The sequence below is a fragment of the Schistocerca nitens genome, chromosome 3 (genome assembly GCF_023898315.1).
Source record: "Schistocerca nitens isolate TAMUIC-IGC-003100 chromosome 3, iqSchNite1.1, whole genome shotgun sequence".
NCBI lineage: Eukaryota > Metazoa > Arthropoda > Insecta > Orthoptera > Acrididae > Schistocerca > Schistocerca nitens.
Genome location: NC_064616.1, coordinates 201,825,001 through 201,843,009, shown reverse-complemented (window position 1 = coordinate 201,843,009; position 18,009 = coordinate 201,825,001). Strand labels below are relative to the sequence as shown.

The window sequence follows — 18,009 nt, the reverse complement described above, 5'->3', positions numbered from 1 at the left end:
CGATATGTTGTAATCAAACTGTAGTTTAGTAACTATATATTTTTCCAAATTGCATCCGCATTTAAAAGTACTGTAGAAATTAATTTTATATGTTATATCTCGTGAAGTGACTTTCAGTTAACTGGTGAGAATAACAGCGAGTAAAGTGGACAGCGACAGCTTTTAGCCGTAGACTTTACAACAGCTGTTAAATTAGTTGGCAGTAGCGACTAGCCATTGCTTGCCAACAGGGTGGATAAGAGTGCCATATAGCTACAGTCTTTGCCTCATTCATTCCTATTCTTCAATGGATCTGACAACGCATGCATTAGTGCAAAATGTCTGTAGCTACATAAACAGCAGTTCTATGTAACAGTATTTCAGCGAAGGTGGTCAAATCGACGACGAGACATCTTTCCAGGGGCGACACAAGTCTAAGCCTCAAACTCTTTAAAGCTCCTGTTTCGACTGTAATACTGGAAAGCAGTTCTAAGCAGAACTGGTGCACTTTCCTCAGGCAAAATTTCTGGGCGTGTCCGATTTACAAAATTAGTGAGGTGCTTTCCTTTTAACCTGTTCCTAGCAGATTTATACATTCAGAAGGTAAACGAACCGCCTGACATTAGACAGTGCCAGCTCCCCCTCGTCAAACAGACCTTCAGGCAAACAGAAATACACAATCCGCGCCCAAGCGATAAGCTCCAATCCTGGCATCGTTCAACAAAGTGTCAGCCTTGTGAAAATATACAGTTTATTTTCTCCAGAACGTAAAGGCCTCTCCAGGTAAATCTACGTTAGTGCGGAAGAAATATTATTCTTTCGGGGTATGAGTTATCGGAGTTAGAGTTTAGTATTTGCGAAGATTCGTGTCAGTAGTCCACAATATGCGCACTTTTTTAAAAAAAGAGGAAATGGAGGGAAAAATTGATTTAAAAAGTCATATTCAGAGAAACTTTGTTTGGTACGTGAAACTCGATACTGGGGTAGGTAAGCTGGCCGTCAGCCATTGGCTATTTCGAGAAGCACCTGAGTCAGTCTCGGGTTACACTTGAGTAGTGCGTGGCAGCGTGGTGGAAACCGGAACCGGCCAGCCAGACGAAACGGATATAAGCACTTAGACCGTTCGCTGGCTGTGCCACTCGGAAACGGTTCCCACTATAACGTTATTTGGGAAGGTGGAACCACTATCACGAAACACGAATAAAATAATCAGCTTAAGAAAAATAAAGTAACCGTACAATTCCAATCGCGTCGTCAATACTGCAAATACTATAAGATTCCGCATTCTTTATTTCTCCCCAGCCGATGCTATGATTTCTGGTCAGTAACAAATTGCTTTCTAAATATTAAACTAGTCTCGAGTGAAGTGCTTTACAGTATCTCGGTACGCCTGAACAATTCTACGTTAATTTCATTAAAAGTTTTCTTTCCTTCCTAAAACGCTCATATATGCCACACCCTATGTGCGCGTGTTCCTCAAGCGAGTGTACAGGGTGTGGTTGAAGGCATGTAGGGTACCATTATGTCTCTTTGTCACTGCGTAGCATAAATATGGGATGAAGTAATATGTTCGCTGACTCTTCTAGGAACATTCACTCCTAATATTTTAAGAATAAGCTTTTCCGTGAAGTCAGAACTGTTTTTGTGTAATTGTGGAATTTGTGAAATACAAGGAAACGTTTCAGCTCGTACATTTTTCACATACATTTTTTAACAAAGGAGTAGCTTGTGTTCAAGTAGATAAAAGGGGCATTTTACGCTTACACTGGTCTAGCAGGATTACACTGAGCATTGCTGGCCGGAGTGGCCGTGCGGTTCTAGGCGCTACAGTCTGGAGCCGAGCGACCGCTACGGTCGCAGGTTCGAATCCCGCCTCGGGCATGGATGTGTGTGATATCCTTAGGTTAGTTAGGTTTAATTAGTTCTAAGTTCTAGGCGACTGATGACCTCAGAAGTTAAGTCGCATAGTGCTCAGAGCCATTTGAACCATTTGAACACTGAGCATTCACCTGGTTCCTTCCGAAAAAGAGCCGGGTTCAAATCTTGGCCGTTGCTAATATGGACTACATCTGTAAACTGGTATCAAAAAAGCATGAAAAATATGTGTGCGTCTATCAGAAGCGGTGAAATCGGAGACGTCACGCTTGAAAATAGAAGAAGGGATACGGACAAATGCCGACAATAGTTTGTACAGTATCACATGTCTGATGAAGCTCCAAATATTTATGTGAAAGGAGCGGGTGCCCGAGAACAAAGTCTAGACGCTGCGGCCGCACGAGACGCTCGCGCCCTGACTCACGGCTCCAGGAGCAGAAATAGCGCACGTAAACAGCTCCGTCGTGAATCACTGCTCCATCGGAAATAGTCCAGTCCGTGCTGTAAATGCTGCACCTCCACGCCGGCTGAATTTATGTCGTTCATATATTTATTTTCTTCCAGCCTGGTATAGCTCAGGTATGCGGCTGTCTGTCGGGAGTAAATTAAAACACGAAACGGATACTTGCGGCAGTAGAATGGCACGATTGTTACAAACGTAGCAGGGAGCGTACAAGAGAGAAGGTTTAGCTACGGGTAAAAAAAAATGAAACGCGAAAGGCAGAACAATTGACTGGTTGTGAGTAGGAAGGGACATCAGACGCAATCCTTGGACGTCAACCAATGTGGTGGGGATTCTCAACAGTTGATTGTTGAGGGAGCCAGTGAGATGTGAGATACGGAGCTACTGCGAGGCGCGCTATGAGTGACGGGAACCAGTGCGCGCTAGGAATAGCTCGGGGGCAGCCGTGTGCCAGCACAGCAGGCGCGCCTCTTCCGTCTACTGCCTCGCACGACAGGAAATATCAAATCAAAGAAAATGGGACGATATTCTCGCCGCCGCGCCTTCACCCTGTTTATAAACGTCCTCTGGAAGCGATCCACGAGCGTCATCTATGATGGAGTGTTAACGATGTGAGGGCACACGAGACGTGCCTGGAATCGGTTCAACTATTTTTTTTAATGGCCACCTTCGCGAAATATCACCCACGCCTCATCTGTCCTCGTCTTAAATGGATGCGCATCTCTAGCACGAATTAGCACTAGTAATTAAAACAGCTGAGATGTGTACGGTACTTATAAAATATTGTCCAGTTGCGGACTGCTTTGGAGGGTCGTCCGTGAAGCTCGGCCTGACTCGCTTTTCTCTGCCGTAGGACACACAAGACCGTCTCCAGCAGGAGGAAGATGCACGCAACCAGCTCTTCCAGTCCAAGAAGAAGCTCGAGCAGGAGATCTCTGGCCTCAAGAAGGATGTCGAGGACCTCGAACTCGCCGTCCAAAAGGTAATCGTCCGGTACTTCAGCTACCTTATTGCAATTTAGACGACGTTTCCATTCTGTAACAGATACATCACTGCGCGCCATTCAGTTTAGGTGCTCAGATTCAAACCACAACAAATTTTAACACCTTCTCTATAATCCGAATTCAACTTTCCAAAAACATTGTTAAAGCTTCAACAGTAGGTGAGTAGGACTCGAGCGAATACACTAACAATTACGTGGACGCTTTCAGTCTGAGCAAGACAAGGCCACCAAGGACCACCAGATCCGCAACCTCAACGACGAGATCGCCCACCAGGACGAGCTGATCAACAAGCTGAACAAGGAGAAGAAGAACCAGGGCGACATCAACCAGAAGACTGCTGAGGAGTTGCAGGTAAGCGGCCACGCCTCTCCTGCCTACACTGGTGCTTCCGAGTGCGAGTCATTGCGAGTAACCGCCTGCTTTCTGCCGTAGGCTGCTGAAGACAAGGTGAACCACTTGAACAAGGTGAAGGCCAAGCTCGAGCAGACGCTGGACGAACTGGAGGACTCTCTGGAGCGTGAGAAGAAACTTCGGTGAGTTGCAAAGCGATCAGCAGCTCTCCAAGTACTCGATGTTGCTACTATGTAACGATTAGTCTGCATGGCAAAAATTATGCCGTTGCTCCGCGCCTGACGAGTATTCCAAATTAATCGAAAAACTAGCATTCCAGAAATGGTAGTAATGTGAATTCGTAGTAGTTGCTCGTGTTACATTTCTGCAAGGAATTGGAAATCAAACCGAAACCCGTCACTTCAGTTCTAGACCTGAATCTGAGATCAAAGCTCAGTCGTGCAGGCTACAGCGCCCCGAGGAGATTTTTTTTTAACCTGTACCACTACGTGTTCACAGTGGCGACGTTGAGAAGGCCAAGCGAAAGGTTGAGGGTGACCTGAAACTGACCCAGGAAGCCGTGGCTGACCTCGAGCGTAACAAGAAGGAACTCGAGCAGACCATCCAGCGCAAGGACAAGGAGATCTCGTCGTTGGCTGCTAAGCTCGAAGATGAACAGTCTCTCGTGTCCAAACTGCAGAAACAGATCAAGGAACTGCAGGTACAGCTTCGTGAATGCGACCACAATTTCCGCTTCGCATAACAGTGACATCCAACCGAGTGGCTGTTCAATTTGAATTTTCTCATTGCAGGCCCGCATCGAGGAGCTCGAGGAAGAAGTCGAAGCTGAACGCCAAGCGAGAGCTAAGGTGAGTAGCGCCGTTTACACCGTGCCATTATTTGAATTCGAATAACATTTTTAAGAAAATGATAGTATAGCTATGGTTCCAACGATGGCTTTAAATATCTTAGATTAGATGCATTGTGAAGCTGGTTATTGCAAAGACGTGTAATTCCTCAGCACATCTATCTTCGTACTAACTTCCAGACAAGAGTTCCACATTTCATTAAGGAACAGTAGCATGTTCCCTTCAAGGACTGAAAGTGGAAGAGAACCATCGTTCCGAATACCTCCAAACGCGTTTTAGTATTTTATACTCCAGTTAACATGAGGTGAGCCTTTACACTGTACCTCCCAGCAGTGGCTTACAGACGAGTTCTCTGGGCATTTATGTAATACACTGGCATTAAAAGAATAATCGTGCAGAAAGATATGCAGACACTTTCGATCCAGATTATTCGGATTTTCTCTGCCTCGTGATGACTGGGTGTTGTGTGATGTCCTTAGGTTAGTTAGGTTTAAGTAGTTCCAAGTTCTAGGGGACTGATGACCATAGATGTTAAGTCCCATAGTGCTCAGAGCCATTTGAAGCCAGAATATTCGAATTACACGAATATGGGACGTGATGAGAGTTTGTAAGTTTCATACCTCGTAGATAAGTCATACTCTGCCAACAATCTCCCGTATCGCTACCTTCCGCGATCTTTTTTTTTTCATTTTTTAATTTTTTTTAGCTGCCTCATACGACTAGAAACGACAACGTACCTTGATGTGCAAGTATACTATCGTGTTGGTTACCATGATTTTGTTCTATCAATGGTTCCCGAGAGCCAGATCTGGCCCACGAAAAGTGCGTTTGTGGCGTGCGCAGGCTGAGAAGCAGCGCGCCGACCTGGCCCGCGAACTGGAGGAGCTGGGAGAACGCCTCGAGGAAGCCGGCGGTGCCACCTCCGCGCAGATCGAGCTCAACAAGAAGCGCGAAGCCGAGCTGAGCAAGCTGCGCCGCGACCTGGAGGAGGCTAACATCCAGCACGAGAGCACGCTCGCCAACCTGCGCAAGAAGCACAATGACGCCGTTGCCGAGATGGGAGAGCAGATCGACCAGCTCAACAAGCTCAAGGCCAAGTCAGTACACTTATCATTTCTCTACTTGGAAGTACAGCACCATTTACTATCTCACCTTAAGAGTACAAGATAATTCTCTAGAACAGTTTACTTGTAACTTGAATGAAATTTTCACTCTACAGCGGAGTGTGCGCTGATATGAAACTTCCTGGCAGATTAAAACTGTGTGCCGGACCGAGACTCGAACTCGGGACCTTGGCCTTTCGCGGGCAAGTGCTCTACCGACTCAGCTACCCAAGTACGACTCACGCACCGTCTTCACAGCTTTAATTCCTCCAGTACCTCGTCTCCTACCTTCCAAACAGAAGCTCTCCTGCGAACCTTGCAGAACTAGCACTCCTGAAAGAAAGGATATTGCGGAGACATGGCTTAGCCACAGCCCGGACGAGGTACTGGCGGAATTAAAGCTGTGAGGTCGGGGCGTCAGTCGTGCTTGGGTAGCTCAGTCGGTAGAGCACTTGCCCGCGAAAGGCAAAGGTCCCAAGTTCGAGTCTCGGTCCGGCACACAGTTTTAATCTGCCAGGAAGTTTCAGTTTACTTGTAACTTCAATATCTTGCCATTATTGAGTAAATATGTGTAACATGTTCTTTCCTTTTACTCGATTCTCCACAGTTTCTGGGGCTCGAAATGTAAATTTGCTACTAGTTTTTTGTGCAGTGCCCTGTGATAAAAATTTTACGTTCCTTCTGTGCTCAGAACTTTTTTATGATGATACACATCTGAAGTACACAAGCTGGGGATTATTACAATAAAAAATTTGCATCAGATATTGTTACATAGACAGGTAAATTGCATTTGCCGTATATAAAGCTTTGTTATTATTATTTCAGAGTAGTACATTAAATCTGAAAATTAAGAAAAAAAAACACGCTTAAGAAATGTATTTTAACAGAACTCTGGAACACTTGTGTTGTTACAAAGGAGGAAATGTTTCCACGGGATGAGGGCCTCATAGTTCTAGAAACATTTCGTGACAGGACTTCAAATGTTTTTCAGACTATAAGTTAGAAACACCCGTAATGTAAAAGTTAAAATTTTTAATTAGCATCAGTTTCAATATTCTTTACAATTAGACAAGTATATGGGTGCACATTTTAAAATAAAATTTGGATGTTCCTGTCTTAAAATTTCGTTGAGATTGCCTGTTAGAAATCAGCATAGAGTGGCCTTGTACTGGAGTATTGGAGGGAAATAGTGTAAGGAATGAGATGAAGATGACTTTTCAATCCACAGGGCTGAGCATGACCGCTCCGCAGCTATCAATGAGCTGAACAACGTGCGCGGTGCCATTGACGGCTTGGCCCGTGACAAGGTAAAGCCCCTGCCTTCGCTGAGCCCAGCATGTCCCCTGTTCTGTTCTGTCCCCTTAGGAGCCCCTCCCGACCCGGCGGTGGGCGAGTGTCCCCGTGAATCGCGGACCCTCGCCCAGCCCCGAAAACTTTTCCCTAGCAGTGTGCTGACCTCTTCTTCTTGTTCTTAATGCTCCGCAGAGCCGAAAAGGACAAAGCTCAGTTCGCCTCAGAGCTGAACGACCTACGAGCGGGAGTCGACCACTTGTCCAACGAGAAGGTATCCAGTCAATGTCGGTTGGCTGAAAGCAAGCTATAACAAAAGGCTTCCATTGCTAATCGTTGCCGGCACAATTTCGCACGTTTCGTGCTTCTTTCCTTTGAGACGTCTGAAACTTTCAACTCTACTGCAGTAGCCCGTATTCTCTCTCAGAAGGGTTAAACAATTGATTTCACAGTACTATTTCTTACAATCCTTGTGTAAAAGCGAACTGCTCAAATTTATCAGAAAACAAAAGTTATTACAAAATTTTACGGCTACTGCCTCAAAGGAAATGTAAACACCGAAAAAGCGGCTGAAATTTGATTAATAAGCTAATTCCGCTAAATACTGAAAAAATAATGAACGACGCTCAAGTGGCTTTGCTATGATATGCAACAACATATGTGGTAACATCCTATCTAATACCTGTGTATTAAGCGACTCATTTGTTTGTTGTTGTGTCCTATTTCGTGTACGTGTTGTGTGGTCGTCACTAACATGTTTATAACCAGTTAAAAATCCTCTATCTTTTACATGTTCCAGACACACCTCTACTTTATAGGAACAATATTACGATGTTTGTAACAAAAGCGTTTCGTAACAAATGCCGCAGTTAAAACACAAAGCCGTAATCTAAGTAACAAGAGTGTTTCATAACAATTGTTGCAGCTATAATTTAATAAAAATTTTATACAAAACTAAATATGTTCAATAACAAGGAGTTTGATGAGCGATAACATCTTGCTCACTCACAGCTGTTGGTTTACTCTAGGTGTCTTAACAGCATTTCTGTATGAAAGATTTATACTGCTTTTTATTCGACACAGTATTACCGAAACTCTCAAGCGGCATTTTAATATGCTTAAAATCAATATAGCTTCATCAGTTAATATACGGAATCGGAAGCAGTAGCCGCAATGAAACTCACCGTGTTCACATTTGCCCAGGCCGCCGCAGAGAAGGTTGCCAAGCAACTGCAGCACCAGCTCAACGAAGTCCAGGGCAAGCTGGACGAATCCAACCGCACGCTCAACGACTTCGATGCCGCCAAGAAGAAGCTGTCCATCGAGAACTCCGACCTCCTGCGACAGTTGGAGGAAGCCGAGTCGCAGGTGTCGCAGCTGAGCAAGCTCAAGATCTCGCTCACCACGCAGCTCGAGGACACCAAGCGTCTGGCGGACGAGGAATCTAGGGTCAGCACATTTACTAAATCGAGCAAAGAACCGGCCCTCTACTGACGAGCAGTCGATATTTACAAGAACTCCTTTTATACTTTGCAGGAGCGCGCTACACTGCTGGGCAAGTTCCGCAACCTGGAGCACGACCTGGACAACGTACGCGAACAGCTGGAAGAGGAAGCCGAAGCCAAGGCTGACATCCAGAGGCAGCTGTCCAAGGCCAACGCCGAGGCACAACTGTGGCGCTCCAAGTACGAGTCCGAAGGTGTGGCTCGCGCCGAAGAGCTCGAGGAAGCCAAGTAAGTACCTACAGCTGCTGCCATCGCCAGAAAATCTCCATTTTGAAACCAGCAGCATTTGTCGAGAGAGACTACCAAATTGTTATGCTGTAAATACTACAACACATTCACATTACTGAGTAGCTAACCGTTGTACAACTATTTGTGCAGGCGTAAGCTGCAGGCCCGTCTTGCTGAGGCTGAGGAGACCATCGAGTCACTGAACCAGAAGGTCGTCGCTCTCGAGAAGACCAAGCAGCGTCTGTCCACTGAGGTCGAAGACCTGCAACTGGAGGTCGACCGCGCTACTGCCCTGGCGAACGCCGCCGAGAAGAAGCAGAAGGCCTTCGACAAGATCATTGGCGAATGGAAGCTCAAGGTCGATGACTTGGCTGCCGAGCTGGACGCCAGCCAGAAGGAATGCCGCAACTACTCGACCGAACTCTTCCGTCTCAAGGGAGCGTACGAGGAGGGCCAGGAGCAGCTGGAGGCAGTGCGTCGCGAGAACAAGAACTTGGCCGGTAAGTGCCACCAGGATGCGGCACCATCACCATCACTTTCAAAATCTCGTTACAATTCGTAACGCGAGCATTGTCTGTGCTTGCTTACAGACGAGGTGAAAGATCTGCTGGACCAGATCGGCGAGGGTGGCCGCAACATTCACGAGATCGAGAAGGCAAGGAAGCGACTGGAGGCCGAGAAGGACGAGCTGCAGGCAGCTCTGGAGGAGGCCGAAGCCGCCCTGGAGCAGGAGGAGAACAAGGTGCTGCGCTCGCAGCTGGAGCTGTCGCAGGTGCGCCAGGAGATCGACCGCCGCATCCAGGAGAAGGAGGAAGAATTCGAGAACACAAGGTAATATTAGCAACACGTAGGCATAGCGAATTTCCAAGCCCATTCCATTAAGGGCCGGCCGGAGTGGCCGTGCGGTTCTAGGCGCTACAGTCTGGAGCCGGGCGACCCGCTCCGGTCGCAGGTTCGAATCCTGCCTCGGGCATGGATGTGTGTGATGTCCTACGTTAGTTAGGTTTAATTAGTTCTGAGTTCTAGGCGACTGATGACCTCAGAAGTTAAGTCGCATAGTGCTCAGAGCCATTTGAACCATTTTTGAAGCATTAAGGGGCTAAGTATATATTCTTTAACAGTTTGGACTTCATTCTGCTGTATCCAAACAGAGCGCTGAAAATTGTAAAAGTGGTGCTAGGCTATTAACACAGTTGCGGTAGAGCCTCGGGTGTATTGAATTAGCTATAGTGAAATAGATCGTAACTGGACGCCAGAAAAAGGAAGTGATTATGACTCTTAGCTGAGGGCGTCCAGGGTGGCTGTGAAAACAACAGGAATAGCTGAGATCGATCTGAGTAGAGCTACTTAGAGTCGTTTAGCAATGATAGATGGGAATGTGGGGGTGACTATGGCATCATTATAGATAAGATGAGGGGTTGAACTGGAAAAAACACACTGAGGATCTGCTGAAACGTTTGAGTTCAGCTACTTATGCTATTAGAGTTATTGCAAATTTTGGCGATATACATCTGAGTAAATTAGCTTACCGCGCCTATTTTCATTCTCTGCTTTCGTATGGCATCATATTCTGGGGTCACTCTTCATTGAGTAAAAGAGTGTTCATTGCACAAAAGCGTGAAATCAGAAAAATTGCTGGAGCTCATCCAAGATCATCCTGCAGACGCTTATTTAAAGAGCTAGAAATCTTCACTGTAGCCTCACAATATATATATATTCACTTATGAAATTTGCTATTAACAATCCGAACGAATTCAAAAGTAATAGCAGTGTACATGGCTACAACACTAGGAGAAAGGATGATCTTCACTACTCAAGGTTAAATCTGACTTTGGCTCAGAAGGGGGTAAATTATGCTGCCACAAAGGTCTTTGGTCACTTACCTAATAGCATCAAAAGCCTGACAGATAGCATTTAAAAGGAAATTAAAAGAATTTCTTAATGGCAACTCCTTCTACTCATTAGATGAATTTTTGGATATAGTAAGTGGGTGAGTGTCATGTAATATTTTGTCTAATGTAATATCTTGTACAGACACCTTTTATTAATCTGACACGTTCCACATCATTACGAAGTTTCGTATTCATGATCTATGGAACAAGTACTCATCTAATCTAAAGATAACGAGCCCAGCCGAACTCAGTATGGCGGCATCCTATCTAAGAATTTCCCCTACGAATTCTCGGTAACAGACTGCTTACCGCCCGGCAGCACCCTTGGGCGCCGCAAACTAGACTGTACTCCACTTTTTGCAGTGATCGAATATTCTCGCATTCAGCTACTATATATATATATATATATATATATATATATATATATATATATATATATATATACTTCTGCTCTTTCTCGACAGAGCACTAGAAATGCCTTTGTTTACACCCCACTCTCTTATCCATAGACCACTTTTTTGGGAATCAGTGATCAGGTGTACTGAAAACTCGATGTTCGATGTTCTCCCACAGGAAGAACCACCAGCGTGCTCTCGACTCCATGCAAGCCAGCTTGGAGGCTGAAGCAAAGGGCAAGGCTGAAGCTCTGCGTATGAAGAAGAAGCTCGAGGCCGACATCAACGAGCTGGAGATTGCTCTGGACCACGCCAACAAGGTAATTATACCTCTTTTATCCAACGTCCCGACGCAGATGTCACTAATATCGAGTACTGCATCAGAGAAATTGTTCAGGGAGCCATTGCATTAGCTACGGGCTCGAGCGCTAGTACATCGCTGCCTGTCCGTTTCCGTAGGCCAACGCTGAGGCGCAGAAGAACATCAAGAGATACCAGCAGCAGCTGAAGGACATCCAGACCGCCCTGGAGGAGGAGCAGCGAGCCCGCGACGACGCCAGGGAGCTGCTGGGCATCTCTGAGAGGCGCGCCAATGCGCTGCAGAACGAGCTGGAAGAGTCACGCACTCTGCTGGAGCAGGCCGACCGCGGCCGCCGACAGGCCGAACAGGAGCTCAGCGACGCGCACGAACAGCTCAACGAGCTGTCTGCGCAGAACACCTCCATCTCCGCCGCCAAGCGCAAGCTCGAGTCCGAGCTGCAGACCCTGCACGTAAGTAGCACTGCCTACACAGATTAACTTGGCCAATCGGTCTTCAATGTAATGTTACTTAAACAGTAAACTGCCTTCGCCTACAGATATCGTACTACTGTTCTCTCACCAGGAACTGTCGTTGTTTTCACCTTTATATTCACTACAGGGATGTACCCGCCAGGTTAGCCGAGAGCGCTAATGCGCTGCTTCCTGGACTCGGGTAGGCGCGCCGGCCCCGGATCGAATACGCCCGGCGGCCGGTGTGCCGGCCAGCCTGGATTTGGTTTTTAGGCGGTTTTCCACATCCTACTAGGTGAATACCGAGCTGGTCCCCACGTCCCGCCTCAGTTACACAGCTCGCAGACATCTGAACACATTCAAACTTCCAAGGATTACACTAGACACAGACAGTAGGGGTACGCTAATTCCGTCCTGGGGGGTACGGGGCGGCGGCAGGAAGGGCATCCGGAAACCCCTTAAATTAACCTTGCCAAATCCGATTAACCTTGCCGACCCTGCGTCATTGCGGGAAAAAGGCACAAGCCAAAGAAATAATTCACTACAGGGATGTACTTCAGAACTAAGAAAGATTTCTACAAGCCCTAACTACTTGTTAGAACGACAAAAAGAGTAACGGCACACACTGAATGCAATTCAAAATTTTGGTATGAGCATTTGACATCTAACTTCCACATCATCCTGTCTTAGGCTAAGGAGCATCTCAGTTAACCAGAGACATCAGTTAAACAAACTGTTTGCTGAGAAAAATATCCATGAGATCTGCACAGATATTTTACCAACCAAGCACCTAGTTGTGAGGGTATATTCTTTTCTCGAATATTCTGTAAAAGAATGCAATTGTGAAAGAGCTGATTTACTTGTAAGAAATACGAAGCTGTATTGAGTGGATTTTTTGCTCGCAGTCTGACCTGGACGAGCTGCTGAACGAGGCCAAGAACTCCGAGGAGAAGGCGAAGAAGGCGATGGTGGACGCAGCGCGACTGGCTGACGAGCTCCGCGCCGAGCAGGACCACGCGCAGACGCAGGAGAAGCTGAGGAAAGCCCTCGAGCAGCAGATCAAGGAACTCCAGGTACGAGTCGCAGGCTCTCTGGCCCACTGGTACCTGTTTGTCCGTCCAGTGGCAGATCCAACCGCCTCTGCCTTCATAACTTCCTTGTACATAGCTTCAGCATTTTTGTGGACGTTTTCTGTTGCTCAAACAGAACTCCGTAAATATTGTCCCTATGTATCACTAGAGTTTCACGAGAAAGCTCTCAATTTTCTTTCTTTTTTTCATACGGATATATAGAAAGCAGCTTCATTTTAGGCCTCAACTCCATTTCTCACCTCTCCGATTGAAAATAGCTCCGTTGTTGTTGTTGTGGTCTTCAGTCCAGAGACTGGTTTGATGCTCTCCATGCTACTCTATCCTGTGCAAGCTTCTTCATCTCCCAGTACCTACTGCAGCGTACATCCTTCTGAATCTGTTTAGTGTATTCATCTCTTGGTCTCCCTCTACGATTTTTACCCTCCACGCTGCCCTCCAATACTAAATTGGTGATCCTTCGATGTCTCAGAACATGTCCTACCAACCGATCCCTTCTTCTAGTCAAGTTGTGCCACAAGCTCCTCTTCTCCCCAATTCTATTCAATACCTCCTCATTAGTTATGTGATCTACCCATCTAATCTTCAGCATTCTTCTGTAGCACCACATTTCGAAAGCTTCTATTGTCTTCTTGTCTAAACTATTTATCGTCCATGTTTCACTTCCATGCATGGCTACACTCCATACAAATACTTTCAGAAATGACTTCCTGACATTTAAATCTATACTCGATGTTAACAAATTTTTCTTCTTCAGAAACGCTTTCCTTGCCATTGCCAGTCTACATTTTATATCCTCTCTACTTCGACCATCATCAGTTATTTTGCTCCCCAAATAGCAAAACTCCTTTACTAATTTAAGTGTCTCATTTCCTAATCTAATTCCCTCAGCATCACCCGACTTAATTCGACTACATTCCATTATCCTCGTTTTGCTTTCGTTGACGTTCATCTTATACCCTCCTTTCAAGACACTGTCCATTCCGTTCAACTACTCTTCCAAGTCCTTTGCTGTCTCTGACAGAATTACAATGTCATCGGCGAACCTCAAAGTTTTTATTTCTTCTCCATGGATTTCAATACCTACTCAGAAGTTTCCTTTTGTTTCCTTTACTGTTTGCTCAATATACAGATTGAATAACATTGGGGAGAGGCTACAACACTGTGTCACTCCCTTCCCAACCACTGCTTCCCTTTCATACCCCTCGACTCTTATAACTGCCATCTGGTTTCTGTACAAATTGTAAATAGCCTTTCGCTCCCTGTATTTTACCCCGCCACCTTCAGAATTTGAAAGAGAGTATTCCAATCAACATTGTCAAAAGCTTTCTCTAAGTCTACAAAAGCTAGAAATGTAGGTTTGCCTTTCCTTAATCCTTCGAAGAAAAGTCGTAGGGTCAGTATTACTTCATCTGTTCCAACATTTCTACGGAATCCAAACTGATCTTCCCCGAGGTCCGTAAGGCAGTCATATTTAAATTGTTCTCGTTCTCGACGTTATAGAATTTTCCCGAGGAGACTAACAAAGGTTGTGGAACTGCAGGTACGATTGGACGAAGCCGAGGCGAACGCTCTCAAGGGTGGCAAGAAGGCGATCCAGAAACTGGAACAGCGCGTACGGGAGCTGGAGAACGAACTGGATGGCGAACAGAGGAGGCACGCGGACGCACAGAAGAACCTGCGCAAGAGCGAGCGCCGCATCAAGGAGCTCAGCTTCCAGGCAGAGGAGGACCGCAAGAACCACGAGCGCATGCAGGACCTGGTCGACAAGCTGCAGCAGAAGATCAAGACCTACAAGAGGCAGATAGAAGAAGCCGTAAGTAGCAAATTTGCACACCTTGTCAAATCTGTTTAGCCTCTCGCAACTGTCTCGAACTTAATTTTAAACGAAAAGATTTTTTTATCCTGCAAACAGCTGTCCAAACGCAGGAGTATGAGACGGTGACGTGTGTTGCAGGAGGAGATTGCAGCCCTGAACTTGGCCAAGTTCCGCAAGGCACAGCAGGAACTGGAGGAAGCGGAAGAGCGTGCAGACTTGGCTGAGCAGGCCATCGCTAAGTACCGTGCCAAGGGCCGCGGGGGATCCGCCGCTCGTGCACTCAGCCCACCCGTGAGTACACTTCATTTCGTTTATCAGTGACTTCAGGGAGATTCGTCGCAATCTCAGATTGCATGCACATGGCGCAGTTATTTATCTGAGAACATTATAGTAATATCCAGTAAGATTTCGATCAAAACATCGACAGCGGGTACTTACACCAAAGGAATATAATACAGTACACTCCTAGAATCCGCAGCGCGTGGTCTCGCGGTAGCGTTCTCACTTCCCGAGCGGGGTCAAGAATTTTTTTCCTGCCTCGAGATGACTGGGTGTTGTCGTGTCGTCTTCATCATCATCATTCATCCCCATTACGGTCGGAGGAAGGCAATGGGTAAAGGAGTATGGGACTCGTCATCACACATCTAGAAGCATAGAACTGTGGAAGCCTTTTACAACACTTCAGTCAGTCGTCAATCATACAGAATAAGTTGCAGATGAATAAAATGGCAGACTTCGATTTACTGAAAGAATACTGCTCGAGTAATTGTGTGGGATCCATTTGAAATTGCACTAATAGGAAACATCGACCGCAGGCAGAGAGTGGAAGTTTCGTCAGGAGCTCGACTCTAGGCATAGTCATGGAAATTCTAAACTGATAGGCACTAGCAAATAGACCCCTAAAATCTCGTGAAAACTAACTTAGAAATTTTCGTAAACAGGTTCCTGCCCTCAAATCTACAAATAGGCTACTGAATTAGAAAATAGTCGTACGTTATGTTGTTCCTCGTGGAACCAAACTTGGCAGGAGAGAAAATGAAAGAACAGCTTTCAGTGGCAATAAAAGTAATAGTGGTAGCTTAAGTCATTACTAAATTATCGAAGATACAGTACTTTATAAATATTTCGTAGGATTGCATAATGTTTTAAGATAAAAAAATCTTGTATGCTCTTAAGACTACTTTAAACAAAATTTAAATCAACAGTAAACATCACGTTTTATTTTTCATATTTAGTGATATAGAAAAAATGCAGTATTTTGGGAAGTGCTAGAATGGAGTTTGTTTTTGTTCTGCAGCCAGCGGCCAAGGGTCGCAAGATTCCTGGTGCCGAGTAAACGGTGGGCTACCTTGTAAGTGCTTGTAAGCGCTCTTGTGTTGGTTGTGTGTCCTTCCTGAATGCTCGTGTCACACATCAGGCAAGCAGCCCTAGTGACATTCCCCAGGCTCAGCATGACTCCTCGTGTCTTCCCACAATACGCACGTGAGACGTGCATCATCCTTCTGCAAATATCTCAACACGAGTAAAAAATCTTATATTTTTTGCACTCACTGAGAAATTTCTCGCATTCCCCAGACTAGGTATTGCTGCGGAGAGCTACGCAGTCGTTTTAATTGTGCCTTCCCTGTTCGCATGACCGATATTGCCTGAAAATGGTTTAAATAAAGCATGGCCTTCGAGGACATCTGAGACTTCGAGTTTGCTTGGAAAGCGACTATAGTTTACCGTGTGGTGTGAATGATTGCTTTGTACAGAAATGCTTACTTAAAGTGGTGTTTTCCTAAACAGTACAGTGATACGTTGGAACAGAATGGCTTCAGTACAACTATATAAACGTTCTCTCTTTGGGAATGGCAGTGGCCATTCACTCTCTTTAACTGAATCACTGGTTTCTCAGTTCTTTTTCGTCCCAGATTCCTGTTACTTTCAAATTACTGAAGCCAATAAAAAGTTTCCAAAAACACTATATTTTTACAGAGAATATTGCTCCACACTTATCCCTTCACGGAATGCCTATAACCTGACGACTTTTTGTAACAGTGTATGCTGTGGTGTGCAGTTTGTTAGTTCCTTATTTTGACATTCTTGGAAGATGTTTCTGGGCTCCTGTTGTACAGTTATGACCAAATATACAAAAGCACAAGAATGTGGTTCATTATGGATGAAAGACAGAAGATGTGAGGTCTTGCAGAGACTGATTGTGTAAGAGAGTTTAAATAGCTGCAGTGTGTTAATAGTTTCTTCTGAACAATTATTGCAGTAAAATTCAGAAAGTTTACAAAATTAAATAAATTGACATCTTAATCAAAGTCTTTCAAATAATCAACAGATTTGTGTGTCACAACTCTGCTTTCTGGAGTGAAAGTTGGTCCCCTCAGTACAAGGAAAAAGAGTAAATGATGCTAGCATCAAGTAAATGAGATAGGAAGTTGTGTATGCAGTGCTGACGTAGATATCTTATGTTGCAGCCACACCGGCCCGCCATCAGGCCGCAACTGGATGGCAACGCCTTCCCACCACGATTCGACCTCCATCCTGAAGGCGAATTCTAATGACCAGCATTTGGGAGTGCCATGCAGTTATATGATGGAAGCTTGAAAATATTTTATTTTATATTTTGTTTGTCAATAAATATATTTAAGCTATATATATGTATACTTGCTCGTATATGTATATGTATACTTATTCCATATTATCATCATGTCACGTGGGATAAGTGAGATTGTCATACTAGTGAGCCAGACCTTTGCCAAAGAAGCAGACACGTTCAAATCAGCCCTAATTCTTCGTTCGATTCTGGTCCCTGGCTCGACTAACTTGTGTGACTGATCACTTAATGTACGTGGCTACTCAAGGAACCAATAAAGAACTAATTTTGCTATTCTGTGAGCATTCTTATTTGTAGAAAAATTATCACTACCTATACCCTTTGTTGTAGCAACTTAACTTTGAAGAGTGTAAGACAAAAGTTATCTGCGCCAATATCAAAACTTATATTCACACTCAGTTGATGTTTAGTAAAGTAAACATGCAAAGAAAGACAGAAGACTTCAGTAAATATAAATTCAAATACACACACAATGAAACATTTGCTATTAAGGTCTTACATGCAAAACTCATGCAACAACCAGCTACAAATACAATATGTCTCGAATATTTCAAGGTTAATGAAATATTATGAAAAGGATGGATTGCTGCTCACCAAAGCAAAGATGTTGAGTTGCAGATGGGCACAAAAAAAGACTACTAAACACATAAGCTTTTGGTGAGAAAGCCTTTTTCTGAAATAGACACACACATTTCTGCAAAAACAGCTGTATTGGACTGGTCACTTCTGGGCTATCAAAAGGTCATCATTTTTATTTTCTATATACATAAATGAGCTGGCAGACAGGGTA

General features: G+C 45.0%; 1 protein-coding gene across 31 annotated transcripts in view; it reads left to right on the top strand.

The window, feature by feature from the left end:
- LOC126248145 (myosin heavy chain, muscle) overlaps positions 1–17,495 on the top strand; it is a 48,340-nt gene extending 30,845 nt beyond the window's left edge. For 21 of the 31 annotated variants that reach the window (XM_049948875.1, XM_049948869.1, XM_049948849.1 and 18 more), the window contains exons 23-39: positions 3,171–3,299; positions 3,529–3,672; positions 3,754–3,854; positions 4,171–4,372; positions 4,464–4,520; positions 5,364–5,617; positions 7,109–7,187; positions 8,117–8,362; positions 8,450–8,646; positions 8,797–9,146; positions 9,237–9,477; positions 11,112–11,253; positions 11,393–11,704; positions 12,610–12,777; positions 14,336–14,608; positions 14,750–14,902; positions 17,080–17,495. In XM_049948875.1, the coding sequence (XP_049804832.1) occupies positions 3,171–3,299; positions 3,529–3,672; positions 3,754–3,854; positions 4,171–4,372; positions 4,464–4,520; positions 5,364–5,617; positions 7,109–7,187; positions 8,117–8,362; positions 8,450–8,646; positions 8,797–9,146; positions 9,237–9,477; positions 11,112–11,253; positions 11,393–11,704; positions 12,610–12,777; positions 14,336–14,608; positions 14,750–14,902; positions 17,080–17,163 (3,132 nt within the window). In that variant the 3' untranslated portion in view covers positions 17,164–17,495. Of the gene's footprint in view, positions 1–3,170; positions 3,300–3,528; positions 3,673–3,753; positions 3,855–4,170; positions 4,373–4,463; positions 4,521–5,363; positions 5,618–6,851; positions 6,931–7,108; positions 7,188–8,116; positions 8,363–8,449; positions 8,647–8,796; positions 9,147–9,236; positions 9,478–11,111; positions 11,254–11,392; positions 11,705–12,609; positions 12,778–14,335; positions 14,609–14,749; positions 14,903–15,908; positions 15,963–17,079 lie in introns of all 31 variants that reach the window. The other 10 variants (XM_049948871.1, XM_049948863.1, XM_049948858.1 and 7 more) reach the window with 3 other exon arrangements.
- The last annotated feature ends 514 nt before the right edge of the window (positions 17,496–18,009 follow it).